Consider the following 20,000-nt stretch of genomic DNA (forward strand, 5'->3'; position numbering starts at 1 on the left):
AATATCACATCCTTGCTTTTGTACGTAAAGTTTCTGTTGATAAATCCTAACATTCTATTTACATTCTTGGCAACTTCATTGCAATGCTGGGAGACTATGACGTTACTGAAGACAGTGACCTCAAAGATCTCTCACACTAGAAGCGTCCTTTATCTTGTGGCCCATCAGTTCATAATCACATTTTTTTTTGGGTAGGTTTCCTACCTGTAATAGCTGACATTTATAGACATGAAATGGCATTTGCCATTTAGTAGAGAGAGAGAGAGAGAGAGAGAGAGAGAGAGAGAGAGAGAGAGAGAGAGAGAGAGAGAATCTCTTGTTAGTCATCTCCATTTTCTATGAAAGTACTCCAACCCTCTCTGGTTTTCTGTGAAACGCTTCCAACACCCTTCCTTTTCCTCCTCAGATTTCTCAAAGATTCTTTTTTTTTTTTCCTTTTTCCCCGTAAAGCTCGTTTCCCCCACTGATGGCTCATAACGTCTCCGTTTTCTACGGAAGTTCTTACCCACATAAAAAGTTTTATCTAATCCCTACACTCATCAGTTTCCTCATAATACTTGACACTCCCATATCATTCTAATTAAGTCGTTACACTTTTTTTTTTTCTTTCAAATCTTACAAGATGCTTCTTTGTCACAATGAAAAATGACTTTCTTTACCTTAACTTCATTTTCTCCATTTCTAATCCAATTTTCTTAATTACATTTATTTTTTTCCTCCTCAGTTCTAAGATGATTATTTTCCCTTTCCTCAGTTCTGAGATGATTATTTTTCCCTTTCCTCAGTTCTGAGATGATTATTTTCCCTTTCCTCAGTTCTGAGATGATTATTTTTCCCTTTCCTCAGTTCTGAGATGATTATTTTTCCCTTTCCTCAGTTCTGAGATGATTATTTTCCCTTTCCTCAGTTCTGAGATGATTATTTTCTCTTTCCTCAGTTCTGAGATGATTATTTTCCCTTTCCTCAGTTCTGAGATGATTATTTTCCCTTTCCTCAGTTCTGAGATGATTATTTTCCCTTTCCTCAGTTCTGAGATGATTATTTTTCCCTTTCCTCAGTTCTGAGATGATTATTTTTCCTTTCCTCAGTTCTGAGATGATTATTTTTCCCTTTCCTCAGTTCTGAGATGATTATTTTCCCTTTCCTCTTTCCCAGATGTGATGGTTCACCCTTGACGTCCCAGAGCCTTTGAGTCATAGCCAGGGAAGATGGCTGTAGTATTCAGGAAAAAGGAATCCGAGTTAAAGGTATTTGATGTGGATGTGATTTTGTAATGATTTTTGTCCAGTATGGGACTCTATTGTAATAATTTTTCTTTTTTTCCAGTATGGCATCCTTTTGTGATTATATTTTTCCAGTATGGCGCCCTTTTGTGATGATATTTTTCCAGTATGGCGCCCTTTTCTGATTATATTTTTTCCAGTATGGCGCCCTTTTCTGATTATATTTTTCCAGTATGGTATCCTTTTGTGATTATATTTTTCCAGTATGGTATCCTTTTGTGATTATATTTTTCCAGTATGGCACCCTTTTCTGATAATATTTTTCCAGTATGGCGCCCTTTTGTGATTATTTTTTCCACTATGGTACCCTTTTGTGATTTATCTTTCCAGTATGGCATCCTTTTGTGATCATATTTTTCCAGTATGGCATCCTTTTGTTACCCCTCCTCTCTCTCTCTCTCTCTCTCTCTCTCTCTCTCTCTCTCTCTCTCTCTCTCTCTCCCACCCTCCCTTCCACCCTTCCACCCTCCCTTCCCTCCCCTTCCCTTCCCTCCCCTCCCACTTCACCCTCTGACTCATGACACATTCCTCGTTTCCCTCCCCTGGTGGACAGGGGCGCAGCGCCAGGTTTCACAAGGACCCGGCGAAGCTGTTGCTCTCGCTACGTCCAGACCCGAGCCTGCTGGAGCAGTACGTGGCTATCCCCACCCAGGACGCCGCTGTGCAAGCCGTGCCCAGCATGTCCCAGCATGAGGTATGGGGGGAATGGGGGGAATGGGGAATGGGGAGGTAGGGGGGGAAAGTGGGAGGGAGGGAGGTTGTGGGATGGTATGTGGAAGGTATGTGGGTGTGTGTGTGTGAATGGGGGGAATGGGGAATGGGGAATGGGGGAATGGGGAGGTAGGGGGGAAAGTGGGAGGGAGGGAGGTTGTGGGATGGTATGTGGAAGGTATGTGTGTGTGTGTGTGTGTGTGTGTGAATGGGGAATGGGGGGAATGGGGAATGGGGGGAATGGGGAGGTAGGGGGGAAAGTGGGAGGGAGGGAGGTTGTGGGATGGTATGTGGAAGGTATGTGGGTGTGTGTGTGTGAATGGGGGGAATGGGGAATGGGGAATGGGGGAATGGGGAGGTAGGGGGGAAAGTGGGAGGGAGGGAGGTTGTGGGATGGTATGTGGAAGGTATGTGGGTGGGTGTGTGTGTGTGTGTGTGTGTGTGTGTGTGTGTGTGTGTGTGTGAATGGGGAATGGGGGGAATGGGGAATGGGGGGAATGGGGAGGTAGGGGGGAAAGTGGGAGGGAGGGAGGTTGTGGGATGGTATGTGGAAGGTATGTGGGTGTGTGTGTGGGTGTGTGTGTGAGAGAGAGAGAGAGAGAGAGAGAGAGAGAGAGAGAGAGAGAGAGAGAGAGAGAGAGAGAGAGAGAGAGAGAGAGAGAGAGGGTTGTAATGGGGTGAGTGTGGCAGAGAGAGATTCTCTCTCTCTCCCTCCCTTCTCTCTCTCTCTCTGTCTCTCTCTGTCTCTCTCTATAACTTTTCATCTTACTTCTCAAGCATATATATATATATATATATATATATATATATATATATATATAGCACTGTACCAAGCTGGGGCGAGTGATGCGCTGCTCTGTATGACCCACACAGGGGCAATATTCTCCAAGTCCCAACGAAGAAGAAAAAAAATACATATAAAATACATATAAAAAGGGTCGGATGTTGCCCCCGAGGCTGGAGATATGTGGGTCAAAAAGAAAGAGAAAAATGGGGGGGGAGAAAAATATACAGTTGTGAAATGACCGAAAAGGTTTATGGGGTTAGAATTTTTCTGTTGCTAATGTTTCTGTTTACTTCCAATTGTCCCCTGTCTGTTAGTCTGTTTTTTTCTGTCTCTCTAGTTCCCTGTCTGTTCGTCTCTGTCTCTTCTGTTTCTCTAGTTCCCTGTCTGTTCGTCTCTGTCTCTTCTGTTTCTCTAGTTCCCTGTCTGTTCGTCTCTGTCTCTTCTGTTTCTCTAGTTCCCTGTCTGTTAGTCTCTGTTTTTTTCTGTTTCTCTCTAGTTCCCTGTTTGTTGGTTTCTGTCTTTTCTGTGTCTCTCTAGTTCCCTGTCTGTTAGCCTCTGCTTTTTCTGTTTCACTAGTTCCCTGTCTGTTAGTTTCTGTCTTTTCTGTTTCTCTAGTTCTCTGTCTGTTAGTCTCTGTTTTTTTCTGTTTGTCTAGTTCCCTGTTTGTTAGTCTCTGTTTTTTCTGTTTCTCTAGTTCCCTGTCTGTTAGCCTCTGCTTTTTCTGTTTCTCTAGTTCCCTGTTTGTTGGTTTCTGTCTTTTCTGTTTCTCTAGTTCCCTGTCTGTAGGTACAGACGTGTGGTTGTGGTAGATACAGACGTGTGGTTGTGGTAGGTGGAGACCTTTGGTTGTGGTAGGTACAGACGTGTGGTTGTGGTAGGTGGAGACCTTTGGTTGTGGTAGGTACAGACGTGTGGTTGTGGTAGGTACAGACGTATGGTTGTGGTAGGTACAGACGTGTGATTGTGGTAGGTACAGACGTGTGGCTGTGGTAGGTACAGACGTGTGATTGTGGTAGGTACAGACATGTGGTTGTGGTAGGTACAGACGTGTGGTTGTGGTAGAACAGACATGTGATTATGGTAGGTACAGACGTGTGGTTGTGGTAGGAGGAGTTCTGTGGTTGTGGTAGGTACAGACGTGTGGTTGTGGTAGGTACAGACGTGAGGTTGTGGTAGGTACAGACTTGAGGTTGTGGTAGGTACAGACGTGTGGTTGTGGTAGGTACAGACGTGTAGTTGTGGTAGGTACCTAGGCGTGTGATCGTGGTAGGTACAGACGTGTGATTGTGGTAGGTACAGACGTGTGATTGTGGTAGGTACAGACGTGTGATTGGGGTAGGTACAGACCTGTGGTTGTGGTAGGTACAGACGTGTGACTGTGGTAGGAACAGATGTGTGGTTGTGGAGAAGTGGGGTCATGTGGAATAGACCTATGATTGTGGTAGGTACAGACCTGTGATTGTGGTAGGTACAGACGTGTGACTGTGGTAGGAACAGATGTGTGGTTGTGGAGAAGTGGGGTCATGTGGAATAGACCTGTGATTGTGGTAGGTACAGACCTGTGATTGTGGTAGGTACAGACGTGTGGTTGTGGTAGGTACAGACGTGTGATTGTGGTAGGTACAGACGTGTGACTGTGGTAGGAACAGATGTGTGGTTGTGGAGAAGTGGGGTCATGTGGAATAGACCTGTGATTGTGGTAGGTACAGACCTGTGATTGTGGTAGGTACAGACGTGTGGTTGTGGTAGGTACAGACGTGTGATTGTGGTAGGTACAGACGTGTGACTGTGGTAGGAACAGATGTGTGGTTGTGGAGAAGTGGGGTCATGTGGAATAGACCTATGATTGTGGTAGGTACAGACCTGTGATTGTGGTAGGTACAGACGTGTGACTGTGGTAGGAACAGATGTGTGGTTGTGGAGAAGTGGGGTCATGTGGAATAGACCTATGATTGTGGTAGGTACAGACCTGTGATTGTGGTAGGTACAGACGTGTGATTGTGGTAGGTACAGACGTGTGATTGTGGTAGGTACAGACGTGTGGTTGTGAGAGGCACACACATGTGGTGGTTGTTAGTACCACAACTTACGAACAATAAAGATATATACGAACAAGAGAGACACACACTGACGAACGTACGCGGTTCACGGGACGAAGAATCCCCCACAGTTGGGACATCTCTACACACTGGGTCACGCTGGCTTCACGTCCTGGGACACCTGGTTGGTTCGAACACATATCTGGGATTACCCAGTGCGATGGGGGTTCGCATCCCACGACACAGTGTCGTGAATTCGTGGCAATGTATTGAGCTGATCCAGTGAAGCTGCTTCAAGACGAGGTCTGCTTCATATATCCAGTGAAGCTGGTTCAAGACGAGGTCTGCTTCATATATCCAGTGAAGCTGGTTCAAGACGAGGTCTGCTTCATATATCCAGTGAAGCTGGTTCAAGACGAGGTCTGCTTCATATATCCAGTGAAGCTGGTTCAAGACGAGGTCTGCTTCATATATCCAGTGAAGCTGGTTCAAGACGAGGTCTGCTTCATATATCCAGTGACGCTTCCACTGAAACTTGTTGATGTCCAGTGGATCTGCTTCATGACGAAGCTTCTTCCATGGCCGGGGGAAACGGGTTCATGACACAGCAGGATTCACACGCAGTAAAACTGGTTCATATCCAGTGGAATTAGTGTACGGCGAAGCCTGCTTCATACGCAGTAAAACTGGTTCATATCCAGTGGAATTAGTGTACGATGAACCTTGCTTCACATGGAGTGAAACTGGTTCATATCTAGTGAAATTGGTTCAGATCCAGTGAAATTGGTTCATATCCAGTGAAATTGGTTCATATCCAGTGAAAGTGGTTCAGATCCAGTGAAACTGGATCATATCGAGAAACTGGTTCATATCCACTGAAACTGGTCCATATCCAGTGAAATTAGTGTATTGCCAAGCTTGCTTCACAGCCAGTGAAACAGGTTCAATTGGCAGTACGAACCTCTCCTCACTGCCAGACACGCCTACGCCCTCAACTCCCGACAGATGAAGCGTGTTCATTTGCCACTTTGAGGCCTCGTGAAACATTGCCTCACTGCTTCATACGTGCCACAGAGCCAGTCCGTCCGTCCCTTTAAAGAGAATCTCTTCCACTTAATCTCTTTCCCATCACGCTAATGGGGATGTTGCTATATCCAGACAAAGACGAGAGGGGAAAAATGTTGAGGTAATTAGGTCGTGATAAATGAGAGTTTTCCCAGGTACTCTTGCTTCAGTGGCAAGTGAGGCAGAAAATAAAGGGGAGGAGAGAGAAAAAAAGATAATATATATGGGTGAGATGAGGTAGTGTGTGTGTGTGTGTGTGAGGACAGGAGGGAAGAATGGCATGATGTGAGGAAGAGGAGGAGGCTCTGTTGACGAGTGAGAGAGAGAGAGAGAGAGAGAGAGAGAGAGAGAGAGAGAGAGAGAGAGAGAGAGAGAGAGAGAGAGAGAGAGAGAGAAAAGATAATATATGAGTGAGATGAGATAGTGTGTGTGTGTGTGTGAGGACAGGAGGGAAGAATGGCATGATGTGAGGAGGAGGAGGCTCTGTTGACGAGTGAAAGAGAGAGAGAGAGAGAGAGAGAGAGAGAGAGAGAGAGAGAGAGAGAGAGAGAGAGAGAGAGAGAGAGAGAGAGAGAGAGAAGATAGTATATGAGTGAGATGAGATAGTGTGTGTGTGTGTGTGTGTGTGTGTGTGTGTGTGAGGACAGGAGGGAAGAATGGCATGATGTGAGGAAGAGGAGGAGGCTCTGTTGACGAGTGAGAGAGAGAGAGAGAGAGAGAGAGAGAGAGAGAGAGAGAGAGAGAGAGAGAGAGAGAGAGAGAGAGAGAGAGAGAGAGAAGATAGTATATGAGTGAGATGAGATAGTGTGTGTGTGTGTGTGTGTGTGTGTGTGTGTGTGTGTGTGTGAGGACAGGAGGGAAGAATGGCATGATGTGAGGAAGATGAGGAGGAGGAGGCTCTGTTGACGAGTGAGAGAGAGAGAGAGAGAGAGAGAGAGAGAGAGAGAGAGAGAGAGAGAGAGAGAGAGAGAGAGAGAGAGAGAGAGAGAGAGAGAGAGAGAGAGAGATGAGATAGTGTGTGTGTGAGGACAGGAGGGAAGAATGGCATGATGTGAGGAAGAGGAGGAGGAGGAGGAGGAGGCTCTGTTGACGAGAGAGAGAGAGAGAGAGAGAGAGAGAGAGAGAGAGAGAGAGAGAGAGAGAGAGAGAGAGAGAGAGAGAGAGAGAGAGAGAGAGAGAACAGTCGCTATGATTATCTTATTATTTTTTTCTTTCTTTTTTTTGCACTGCTTTCCCACAGTATTCTTGTATCCACCTCATAACCTTTCCTCCTACCGCTTTGTTACCATGTCTTATACGTGTACCTAGGATGACCTAGGATGGTGTTGACCCATCGCCCGAGGTCAAACACGGGGTTGTGACGTGGGGTGGGTTGTGGACCACTTGAAGAAAAAAAAGGATTTGACCCTGGAGCAAGACGGTACGCCCTTTGGGTTAGGTTATCCCCTGAACTCTCTCACCTAGCCTTAGCCAAGGGCCCTTGAGGGCCTTCAACCCGACCCTTAGGGTAAAGGTTAGATCGAAGCCAACGGCTGGTCAATACGTCGTGGCCAAAAGATCAATGTAGCCTACTTCCCTCTTCTTCTTTTTCTTCTTCCTCCTCCTCCTCCAGGTGAACATGGAGACCATAGACTTCTTCTTCTTCTTCTTCTTCTTCCTCCTCCAGGTGAACATGGAGACCATAGTCTTCTTCTTCTTCTTCTTCTTCTTCTTCCTCCTCCAGGTGAACACGAAGACCATAGACTTCTTCTTCTTCTTCTTCTTCTTCTTCTTCTTCTTCTTCTTCTCCTTCTTCCTCCTCCAGGTGAACATGGAGACCATAGACTTCTTCTTCTTCTTCTACTTCCTCCTCCAGGTGAACACGGAGACCATAGACTTCTTCTTCTTCTTCTTCTTCTTCTTCTTCTTCTTCCTCCAGGTGACCACGGAGACTATAGACTTCTTCTTCTTCTTCTTCCTCCTCCAGGTGAACACGGAGACCATAGACTTCGCCAGTACGGGCATGAACCACACGGAGGGGGGCTGGCCCAAGGACGTCTCCATCACAGAGGACGACCAAAAGATCCGCTACAAGAAGAAGATAGAGAAGGACGATTACTACATCCACACCATGCTACAGCTCGGTGCAGTAAGGCCTGACCCACTCACGAAACCTAATATAATTTCATTCAAACGTTCTTGAGGCGAGGCATTATCTTGCCTCCATCTGTATAGATTAGGAATGTAGGTCGTCAGATAATCCTGCAGCAGATAAGGTGGTCATAGACCATCAGGTCTTGTGTTATCTGTCCTTCCCATGTACTGTTCTCCAGCAGATAACCTGGTCATAGACCATCAGGTCCTGTGTTATCTGTCCTTCCCCATGTGCTGTCCTCCAGCTGATAACCTGGTCATAGACCATCAGGTCTTGTGTTATCTGTCCTTCCCCATGTACTGTTCTCCAGCAGATAACCTGGTCATAGACCATCAGGTCTTGTGTTATCTGTCCTTCCCCATGTACTGTTCTCCAGCAGATAACCTGGTCATAGACCATCAGGTCTTGTGTTATCTGTCCTTCCCCATGTACTGTCCTCCAGCAGATTGGCTGGCCATAGACCATCAGGTCTTGTGTTATCTGTCCTTCCCCATGTGCTGTCCTCCAGCTGATAACCTGGTCATAGACCATCAGGTCTTGTGTTATCTGTCCTTCCCCATGTACTGTCCTCCAGCTGATAACCTGGTCATAGACTATCAGATCCTGTGTTATCTGTCCTTCCCCATGTACTGTCCTCCAGCAGATAACCTGGTCATAGACCATCAGGTCTTGTGTTATCTGTCCTTCCCCATGTGCTGTCCTCCAGCTGATAACCTGGTCATAGACCATCAGGTCTTGTGTTATCTGTTCATATAACTCCGCGTTGTACAGTTAGGTTCGGTAAAAAGCTATCAGCTGGCTATGTGTTCTGTTTGGAAACAACCGATAGACCCCGTTGCTCACCATTGTGAGACGAAGGGTATTCGAGTACTTAGTATTTCGAATAATTGTTTCCTATTATACAGTCCCTTAGGCTAGCGGTTAGCATGCCTGCCTCTTGCACAAGGGGTCCCAGGTTCGATCCTGGCTATATATATATATATATATATATATATATATATATATATATACCCTCCTGGCTATATATATATATATATATATATATATATATATATATATATATATATATATATATATCAAGGTTCAATAGACTCCTTGGGTAAGACATATATTTTGGTTCTTCTTCTTCTTCTTCTTCTTTACATTATTACTATTATTATTATTATCATTATTATTATTACTATTATCATTATCATTATCATTAACATCAATATTGTTATTATCATTATCATTATGATTATTATTATTATTATTATTATTTTTTTTTTTTTTTTTTTTTTTTTTTTTTATACTTTGTCGCTGTCTCCCGCGTTTGCGAGGTAGCGCAAGGAAACAGACGAAAGAAATGGCCCCCCCCCCCCCATACACATGTACATACACACGTCCACACACGCAAATATACATACCTACACAGCTTTCCATGGTTTACCCCAGACGCTTCACATGCCTTGCTTCAATCCACTGACAGCACGTCAACCCCTGTATACCACATGACTCCAATTCACTCTATTTCTTGCCCTCCTTTCACCCTCCTGCATGTTCAGGCCCCGATCACACAAAATCTTTTTCACTCCATCTTTCCACCTCCAATTTGGTCTCCCTCTTCTCCTCGTTCCCTCCACCTCCGACACATATATCCTCTTGGTCAATCTCTCCTCACTCATTCTCTCCATGTGCCCAAACCATTTCAAAACACCCTCTTCTGCTCTCTCAACCACGCTCTTTTTATTTCCACACATCTCTCTTACCCTTACGTTACTTACTCGCTCAAACCACCTCACACCACACATTGTCCTCAAACATCTCATTTCCAGCACATCCATCCTCCTGCGCACATCTCTATCCATAGCCCACGCCTCGCAACCATACAGCATTGTTGGTACCACTATTCCCTCAAACATACCCATTTTTGCTTTCCGAGATAATGTTCTCGACTTCCACACATTTTTCAAGGCTCCCAAAATTTTCGCCCCCTCCCCCACCCTATGATCCACTTCCGCTTCCATGGTTCCATCCGCTGACAGATCCACTCCCAGATATCTAAAACACTTCACTTCCTCCAGTTTTTCTCCATTCAAACTCACCTCCCAATTGACTTGACCCTCACCCCTACTGTACCTAATAACCTTGCTCTTATTCACATTTACTCTCAACTTTCTTCTTCCACACACTTTACCAAACTCAGTCACCAGCTTCTGCAGTTTCTCACATGAATCAGCCACCAGCGCTGTATCATCAGCGAACAACAATTATTATTATTATTATTATTATTATTATTATTATCATTATTATTATTATTATCAATTATCATCACCATCATTATCATTAATCATTAATTATTATTATCATCATTATCATTATCATCATTATTATTATCATCATTATCATTATCATCATTATTATCATCATTATTATTCTCATCATTATCAATATCATCATTATTACTACCATTATCATTATTATTATCATTATTATTATCATTATCATTATCATCATCACCAGCTGGACCATTCTGGTCACCTTCCTCCACAACGACCAAGACGTGAAGTATCTCAACCATCATTTCTCTCCCTCACCTCCCACACCTCACACCTCACACCACACCCCACACCCCCTCACCCCACACTCCCACACCTCACACCTCACTCCACTCCTCACCCCCCCACCTCACACCACCCCCCACCCCTCACCCCTAACCTCACCCCTCCCCACACCCCATACCTCACACCCTCACACCTAACCCCACACCCCACACCCCCACACATCCCCACACCCTCACACCCCCACACCCCATACCTCACACCCTCACACCTAACCCCACACCCCACACCCCCACACATCCCCACACCCTCACACCCCCACACCTCACCCCACACCTAACCCCACATCTCCCCCAACCCCACACCCCCACACACCACCACCCCACACCCCCACACCACACACTCCCACACCTCACACCCTCACACCTAACCCCACACCCCACACCCCCACACATCCCCACACCCTCACACCCCCACACCTCACCCCACACCTAACCCCACATCTCCCCCAACCCCACACCCCCACACACCACCACCCCACACCCCCACACCACACACTCCCACACCTCACACCCCCACACCTAACCTCACCCCACCTCACACCCTCACACCTAACCTCACCCCCTCACACCTCACCCAACACACCCCCACACCCTCACACCACACACACCCCCACACACACACACCCTCACACCACACCCCACACACACACAGAGGGTCGAGCACTGCATTCGACAGAACAACGCCATCGACATCTACGAGATGTACTTCGACGAAAAGGAGAACCCCATCGTCGAAGAGCCAGAGCCCATCAAGACGGTGAATGTGATACGTGACCCACACGCCGGAGGGCGTATGGTCACCTCCCTCACACTGGCTCCTGAGGGAGGCCATAAAATCGCTGCTGCCTACTCCTCCTCCAGGTTCATGGGTTTGAGCGAGGACACGCCCAAGGAGTCCTTCGTCTGGGATATAAGTAAGCAGGAGCGAGGTAGTGTGTTGTGTTGTGTGTGAGTTTTTCTTATTTTTTCATTATTTTTCTATTTTTCCTTTTTTTGTGAGATGGTTGAGAAGTGGGTGAAGTGGGTAAATGAGAGGTGGATGGATACACAGATAAGATAGATGGATAGGTAGAGGGTAGATAGATCGATCGATAGATATATAGATTGATGGATCAATGATACATAGATAGATAGATAGACAGATAGATAGATAGATAGATAGACAGATAGATAGATAGATAGATAGATAGATAGATACATATAGACAGATATATAGATAGATAGATAGATAGATAGATAGATAGATAGATAGATACATAGATGAATGGTAGATATGGATAGACGGGAGAGAGAGAGAGAGAGAGAGAGAGAGAGAGAGAGAGAGAGAGAGAGAGAGAGAGAGAGAGAGAGAGAGAGAGAGAGAGGGCGTGACCTGGGGCGTGACCTGGGGCAGGGGGCGGAGTGGGCCCCACCAGCACGTGGGTGATTCATGGAGGCATAGGGTGGTTCATGGAGGCATAGGGTGGTTCATGGAGGCATAGGGTGGTTCATGGAGGCATAGGGTGGTTCATGGAGGCATAGGGTGGTTCATGGAGGCATAGGGTGGTTCATGGAGGCATAGGGTGGTTCATGGAGGCATAGGGTGGTTCATGGAGGCATAGGGTGGTTCATGGAGGCATAGGGTGGTTCATGGAGGCATAGGGTGGTTCATGGAGGCATAGGGTGGTTCATGGAGGCATAGGGTGGTTCATGGAGGCATAGGGTGGTTCATGGAGGCATAGGGTGGTTCATGGAGGCATAGGGTGGTTCATGGAGGCATAGGGTGGTTCATGGAGGCATAGGGTGGTTCATGGAGGCATAGGGTGGTTCATGGAGGCATAGGGTGGTTCATGGAGGCATAGGGTGGTTCATGGAGGCATAGGGTGGTTCATGGACACATATGGCGATTTATCTAACTACAACCTCGCTGAAGCTTGGGTTAGCGATGCTGTCTCCCGTGCGGTGGGGTAGCGCCGGGAATGGATGAAGGCAAGCAAGTATGAATGTGTACATGTGTATATATGTATAGTCTGTGTATGTGTATGTATATGTAGGTACAAGTGTACATGTTGATGTGTATATGTATATCTATGTATATGTGCGTATATGGGCGTTTATGTGTATATGAGTGGATGGGCCGTTCTTCGTCTGTTTCTTGGCGCTGCCTCGCTGACGCGGGAAACGGCGATCAAGTATAATAACATGAGTGAATAATAAGAATTGATCAAACAATATCATTCAGAAAGCCAGTAGATCGCTAGTTGAAGGTATATCAGTCTATCAATAGGATCTTTTATCTATCAGTGGCACCATTCAATCTTCACTTAGACGATAGATAGACTTAGAAATGAACGATTATTTTTTTTTCCCTTCAATTAATCACCTTTTAAAGCATCGACACACTTAGGAAACTGATTACAAACCAATTACTCAACTAACACTCAATCAATGATTGATTTATCCAATCAAAGAGATCAAATCATTGATTAATAAGTCACTTCATTAATCAATTAATCAGTCAGAGATCATTCACCTATAAGTCTCAATCATGAGCGAGCAAATTATCTAGTTACTTCATCAACCAATCACAAACTCCTTTATCCAATCAGCTCTCTTATCAATTACCAAATTAATCATCCAGTTCAACAACGAATCCCTCAATTCTCCATCCAATCAGCTTTCTTCATCAGTTAACAACCTAATCATCCAATTCCCCCAACTAATCACATAATTCCCCATCCCAATCACCTTCATCATCAGTCACTGTCCCAACCAATCACAGAAGTCTTCATCCTATGGAACTAGCTATCATAATCACTGAATCAACTGGTCATAAACGCCTTGTCTAATCAGGTACCAATCATGAGCTAATCATGTGTCATCTCCACAGACACCAGCAGTCACCCAGAGCTGGAGTTGCTGGCCCCATCCTGGCTCCAGTGTCTGCAATACAACGTCAAAGACAGCAATGTCATAGCAGCAGGTGGGTCCCCCCTCAAAAGAAAAAGAAAAAGAAAACGATCATTAATATCGTTTTCTTCGCTCTGTCTGTCTGTCTGTCTGTCTGTGTCTGTCTGTCTCTGTCTGTCTGTCTGTCTGTCTGTCTGTCTGTCTCTCTCTCTCTCTCTCTCTCTCTCTCTCTCTCTCTCTCTCTCTCTCTCTCTCTCTCTCTCACCCTGTTTTGTTCCTTCTCTTTTAACATGATCTTTCATTCGCATTTCTCTATCTATCGCTTCCCTCTCACTAGCCCTTCCTTTATTTTCTCCTCTCTAATTCTTAAACATTAACAAGAGGAGTTAATTATCAGATAATATTCGGTTACCAATTTATATAAGTTAGGCTTCACGTTTTCTAAAAGTAGAAAACGTATTGATGGGTATCTATTGGAAAATAAACAGAATGAGGCGAAGGATATAAATTTTGATAAATGGTGAAGATCTATAATTATAATCATATGAAAATATGATATATATATATATATATATATATATATATATATATATATATATATATATATATATATATATATATATATATATATATCACCGAAAAAAACAAATACAGGAACACATTTACCTCTTTGATACACAACTTAGATTAATTGTATAAAACCTGGGTTTCTGTGCTACATATATTTAATTATGGTATGATTACAAGCCCTAATGATCATTACCCCTTGAAAACCACTCAAGAGAACAACTGAACCACATAACTGAACTAACTAGAAGGTAATTAGCAAAGTCTTTACTTAACTTTAGTGATATACTTGTTAGTTTTCTGAAACAGGTTAAAAAAAAACTTTGTTTTTCGTTAGATTTCGACTCAATAAAGGAGTGAAAGAAGACGAAGAAATAAGATATTGAAAGATATGAAGAAATCCGACTATGGCAACTTTGAACAACATACGAGCAAGTGTTGCCATCTCCTCAAAGCTCCTTAGATTTTTTCTTCTTCTTTTCGTTTTTCTTCCCTTTCCACGTCGTCTTCGTGGATGGAATGGAAGACACAGATCACCTTCACAAACTGTCTTCCTTCCAGACCATAAAAAAGGCGTCCTTCCTTCATTCTCAGTCGACTGCAATCCTTCATTCTTGGGTCAAGGGAGACCGAAGCCTAGACATCGCAAGACCCATTTTCTTTTAATTCATTCACGTCGTCTGGAGAAATGTCATTTTCTATACCATCTATATCTATTTATTTCTCCAAACTTTTAAATATTTCTTTTTGTCTCAAAGTTGTAACTTTGCCACAAAGAGTTTGTCATTCCTTGATGTGAAAGTCCAAGAAAAACGAAGGGGGAAAAAGGAGCCAACAGGTGTCTGGGCTTGGCTGAGGGTTGAAGCTTATCAAAAAATAATTAAAAAAAAAAAAAATCGTCAGATCTTGTATAGTTTCCCCTGAACTACTGAGACACATATTTTTTTCCCTTGGGGGAAAAAAAGGGAAACCCTACTGCAGTTTCACGGAGGACTTACAGTTTGTGGGGAAACTTCCTCATATCCAGCTTTCATTTTCCACCGGGAATATACGGGAGAAAAATATCGTTACGCCGATATTTGAGAAGATCAAAGAGTATTATTCTCCATGGCGTTATTACAAAGATAGAAAATGGAAGCGAGGATGGTATGGGGTAACTCTTAGATTCTTTCAAGGCCAAGTGCAAGATTTTGGTCTCTGATGTTTTTGACAAGTCTTGGCAGAACAAAACGGCAATGTGTCATGATATCATACTTGTGTTTTCTGCAGTTCCGAGACTGCGCTTCACACAGGAGCAGAGTAGTGATGGACTCATTATTTGCAAATATATATATATATGTATATATATATATATATATATATATATATATATATATATATATATATATATATATATATATTTGTCCAAAAATTGAGAACTGTAATGAAAAATTTTAAATTTGTCCAAAAAATTGAGAATTTTAATGATAAATTTTCCAATTATCCAAAAATTGAGAATTTTAATAATAAATTTTCCAAGTGTCAAAAAACTGAGATTTTTAATAATAAATTTTCCATTTGTCCAAAAATTAGAAAGAAAAACCTTCAAGTCTAATCCATTTCCACGAACGCCATTGAGACGATAAGCCATTTGAGTCGACAAAGACACACCATGGTTGTGAGTGGTCGTGTGAGCACTGCCTCTATGACACCTTCTATGTGAGCCAGACTGGAGTGAAGTATGAATGTGACAAAGACAAAAAGCTAAAGGAAGGATCAACACAGGATCAGGATTTAAGTACGAAGCCAAGACACCTCGATCCATTCACTCAGAAACTGAGTGCCTTTCCAACCCTTTATATTGAACAAGATAAACGCTTTATTTCTTTATCAGTCACGAACCAATACTCAAGATGTGCCATTTCCTACTGCAATTTTCTCGCACTTTGCCAACATGTGTCGTCCACTGCGCATACTTAACACTGCCAACATGTGTCGTCCACTGCGCAAACTTAACACTAAGAACATGTGTCGTCCACTGCGCAAACATAACACTGAGAACATGTGTCGTCGACTGCGCAGACTTAACACTGAGAACATGTGTCGTCCGCTGCACAAACTTAACACTGAAAACATGTGTCGTCCACTGCGCAGACTTAACACTGAGAACATGTGTCGTCCACTGCGCAGACTTAACACTGAGAACATGTGTCGTCCACTGCGCAAACTTAACACTGAGAACATGTGTCGTCCACTGCGCAAACTTAACACTGAGAACATGTGTCGTCCACTGCGCAAACTTAACACTGAGAACATGTGTCGTCCATTGCGCAAACTTAGCACTAAGAACATGTGTCGTCCACTGCGCAAACTTAACACTGAGAACATGTGTCGTCCACTGCGCAGACTTAACACTGAGAACATGTGTCGTCCACTGCGCAGACTTAACACTGAGAACATGTGTCGTCCACTGCGCAAACTTAACACTAAGAACATGTGTCGTCCACTGCGCAGACTTAACACTAAGAACATGTGTCGTCCACTGCGCAAACTTAACACTGAGAACATGTGTCGTCCACTGCGCAAACTTAACACTGAGAACATGTGTCGTCCACTGCGCAAACTTAACACTGAGAACATGTGTCGTCCATTGCGCAAACTTAACTCTGAGAACATGTGTCGTCCACTGCGCAAACTTAACACTGACAACATGTGTCGTCCACTGCGCAAACAACACTGAGAACATGTGTCGTCCACTGCGCAAACATAACACTGAGAACATGTGTCGTCCACTGCGCAAACTTAACACTGAGAACATGTGTCGTCCACTGCGCAGACTTAACACTGAGAACATGTGTCGTCCACTGCGCAAACTTAACACTGAGAACATGTGTCGTCCACTGCGCAGACTTAACACTAAGAACATGTGTCGTCCACTGCGCAGACTTAACACTGAGAACATGTGTCGTCCACTGCGCAGACTTAACACTGAGAACTTGTGTCGTCCACTGCGCAAACTTAACACTGAGAACATGTGTCGTCCACTGCGCAGACTTAACACTGAGAACATGTGTCGTCCACTGCGCAGACTTAACACTGAGAACATGTGTCGTCCACTGCGCAAACTTAACACTGAGAACATGTGTCGTCCACTGCGCAGACTTAACACTAAGAACATGTGTCGTCCACTGCGCAAACTTAACACTGAGAACTTGTGTCGTCCACTGCGCAAACTTAACACTGAGAACATGTGTCGTCCACTGCGCAAACTTAACACTGAAAATTCTGATAAATGAATGAAGATTAGCAGCGAAAAGGCAGGGCTAGTCTGATTCACACGGAATGCGACTTATTTATCTAATAATTGATAAATATAACAAAAACTGGAGCAGCCAGAGCCCGGAGTACCCACATATGCCTCGGGTGTAAACCCACCACTCGTAAACCACATGAGGACGAGTGTAAACTATTCTGCCACACACACACACACAGAGGTTTACGGACTTTACCTCCTTAGTGTGAGAAAGTCTGAGAATAAATTGGTATTCGAACCTGGGATGCAATTACTGATGTGGGTGGTTGAGCCCGGTACACCCCACACACATATCTATTCTCGTTTTCTGTGAGAATATAGATTCACAGTAATATACGAAAGAGCTGAGATCAAACGCTTGTGTTACACTTTGTTCTTCTGTATCAATTGTTCTTCTATATCAAAGAGAACACAGTTTTGAGAATATATAATAATCTCATTAGTGTGTATCCGTCTTCTATATCTGTCTTCCTCCATATATATCTAATAGCTAACTTCACAGCCTCTTCCATATTCAGTAAACAAAATGGTTATATTACTCAGTAAACGAAATGATTATATTATTCAATAAACGAAATGATTATATTACTCAATAAACGAAGTGATTATATTATTCAATAAACGAAATGATTATATTATTCAATAAACGAAATGATTATATTACTCAATAAACGAAGTGATTATATCATTCAATAAACGAAATGATCATATTATTCAATAAACGAAATGATTATATTATTCAATAAACGAAATGATTATATTACTCAATAAACGAAATGATTACATTATTCAATAAACGAAATGATTACATTATTCAATAAACGAATGATTATATTACTCAATAAACGAAATGATTACATTATTCAATAAGCGAAATGATCATATTATTCAATAAACGAAATGATTATATTACTTTTGTATCCTCCTTCTGAAGATTTACACATACATTACTTTTACAAACACCCTACACCTCATTTACACTTACACCACATTTACAAACACCCTACACCTCATTTACACTTACACCACATTTACAAACACCTTACACCTCATTTACACTTACACTTCACCTATTACACACCAACTCTTCTCGCAATGAACTACACCTGCGCCATACACGAATTACACCTAACCCTACCTCTTGTTTACACACACGCTACACCTGATTTACACTTGTTCTACATGCCATTTCATACTCGATTTACACTTACAGCAAACACCGTAAAAATCTGATCAAATTGATCCTGTAAAATGGCTATTATTATAATCATCTTCCTCCGCTGGTCCCTATACCAGCACTACGAGCACGGCCTAGCTGATCATCCTCCCTCCCTCACTCCCAACACCACGAGCACGGCCTAGCTGATCATCCTCCCTCCCTCCCTACCTCCCAACACCACCAGTACGGCCTAGCTGATCATCCTCCCTACCTCCCTCGATCCCAACACCACCAGCACGGCCAAGCTGATCATCCTCCTTCCCTCCCTCCCACCCAACACCACGAGCACGGCCAAGCTGATCATCCTCCCTCTCTCCCAACACCACGAGCACGGCCTACCTGATCATCCTCCCTCACTCCCAACACCACGAGCACGTCCTAGCTGATCCTCCTCCCTCTCCATCCCTCTCTCCCAACACCACCAGTACGGCCTAGCTGATCATCCTCCCTCCCTACCTCCCAAGCACGGCCTAGCTGATCATCCTCCTCCCTCTCCATCCCCACCAAGGTCTGAGCAATGGGCAGGTGTCGTGGTGGGATGTGAGGCAGGGACCACGACCCGTGGAGTCGACAGATCTATCCGTCAGCCACACCCAGATGGTCACCTCCCTGGCCTGGCTGGCTCACAAGACCCGCTCAGAGCTCTTCACCGTCTCCACCGACGGTCAGGTGAGTGGGTCCACGTTCGAGTCCTGGGTTGTGGCTGCCGGCCCACAGCCAACCCAGGTGTTTACCCTCTCGGACCACCGTATCAGCTACTATATAAATCGATTTTCGTAATGATTGTATTTCATTTTTATACTTAATCGCTGTTTCCCGCATCTGCGAGGTAGCGTAATAAGAATGATGATGATAATGATAATGGCAATAGTAATAATAATGATGATAGTAATAATAATGATAATAGTATTAATGGTAATGATAATAATAATGACAGCTGTAATAATAAAAACAATAATAATAATGATAATGATAATAATAATAATAATAATAATAATAATAATAGTAATGATAATAATAATAATAATAACAATAATAATGATAATGATAATAACAATGATGATAATGATAATTAAAATAATAATGATGATAATAATGATAATGATAATAATAATGACAATAATAATGTGATAGTGATAACAATAATAATGATAATAATGATGATGATAATAATGTGATAGTAATAAAAATAATAATGATAACAATAATAATGATAATAATAATAATAATAATAATAATAATAATAATAATAATAATAATAATAATAATAATAATAATAATAATAACAGCACTGGAAGCTCAAGTACAAAAGTACAGAGAAAACGGGAGTAAGAGAAGGCAAATAAGTACTTCACCTTAAATTTCCCTCCATGATCGCCTTAACAATGAACTAGACACTTGATAAATGACAG

General features: G+C 43.3%; 1 protein-coding gene across 3 annotated transcripts in view; it reads left to right on the forward strand.

The window, feature by feature from the left end:
• The window catches only part of LOC139758412 (dynein axonemal intermediate chain 2-like), a 52,113-nt gene that overhangs the window by 1,220 nt on the left and 30,893 nt on the right, over positions 1-20,000 (forward strand). For all 3 annotated transcript variants that reach the window (XR_011714817.1, XR_011714818.1, XM_071679794.1), the window contains exons 2-7: positions 1,156-1,247; positions 1,837-1,977; positions 7,852-8,013; positions 11,274-11,535; positions 13,491-13,583; positions 19,097-19,257. Coding sequence is in view for 1 of the 3 variants with exons in the window: in XM_071679794.1 (XP_071535895.1) it covers positions 1,209-1,247; positions 1,837-1,977; positions 7,852-8,013; positions 11,274-11,535; positions 13,491-13,583; positions 19,097-19,257 (858 nt within the window). In the remaining 2 variants the exon portion in view is untranslated. The remainder of the gene's footprint in view (positions 1-1,155; positions 1,248-1,836; positions 1,978-7,851; positions 8,014-11,273; positions 11,536-13,490; positions 13,584-19,096; positions 19,258-20,000) is intronic.

The sequence above is a fragment of the Panulirus ornatus genome, chromosome 30 (assembly GCF_036320965.1).
Source record: "Panulirus ornatus isolate Po-2019 chromosome 30, ASM3632096v1, whole genome shotgun sequence".
Taxonomy (NCBI): Eukaryota; Metazoa; Arthropoda; class Malacostraca; order Decapoda; family Palinuridae; genus Panulirus; species Panulirus ornatus.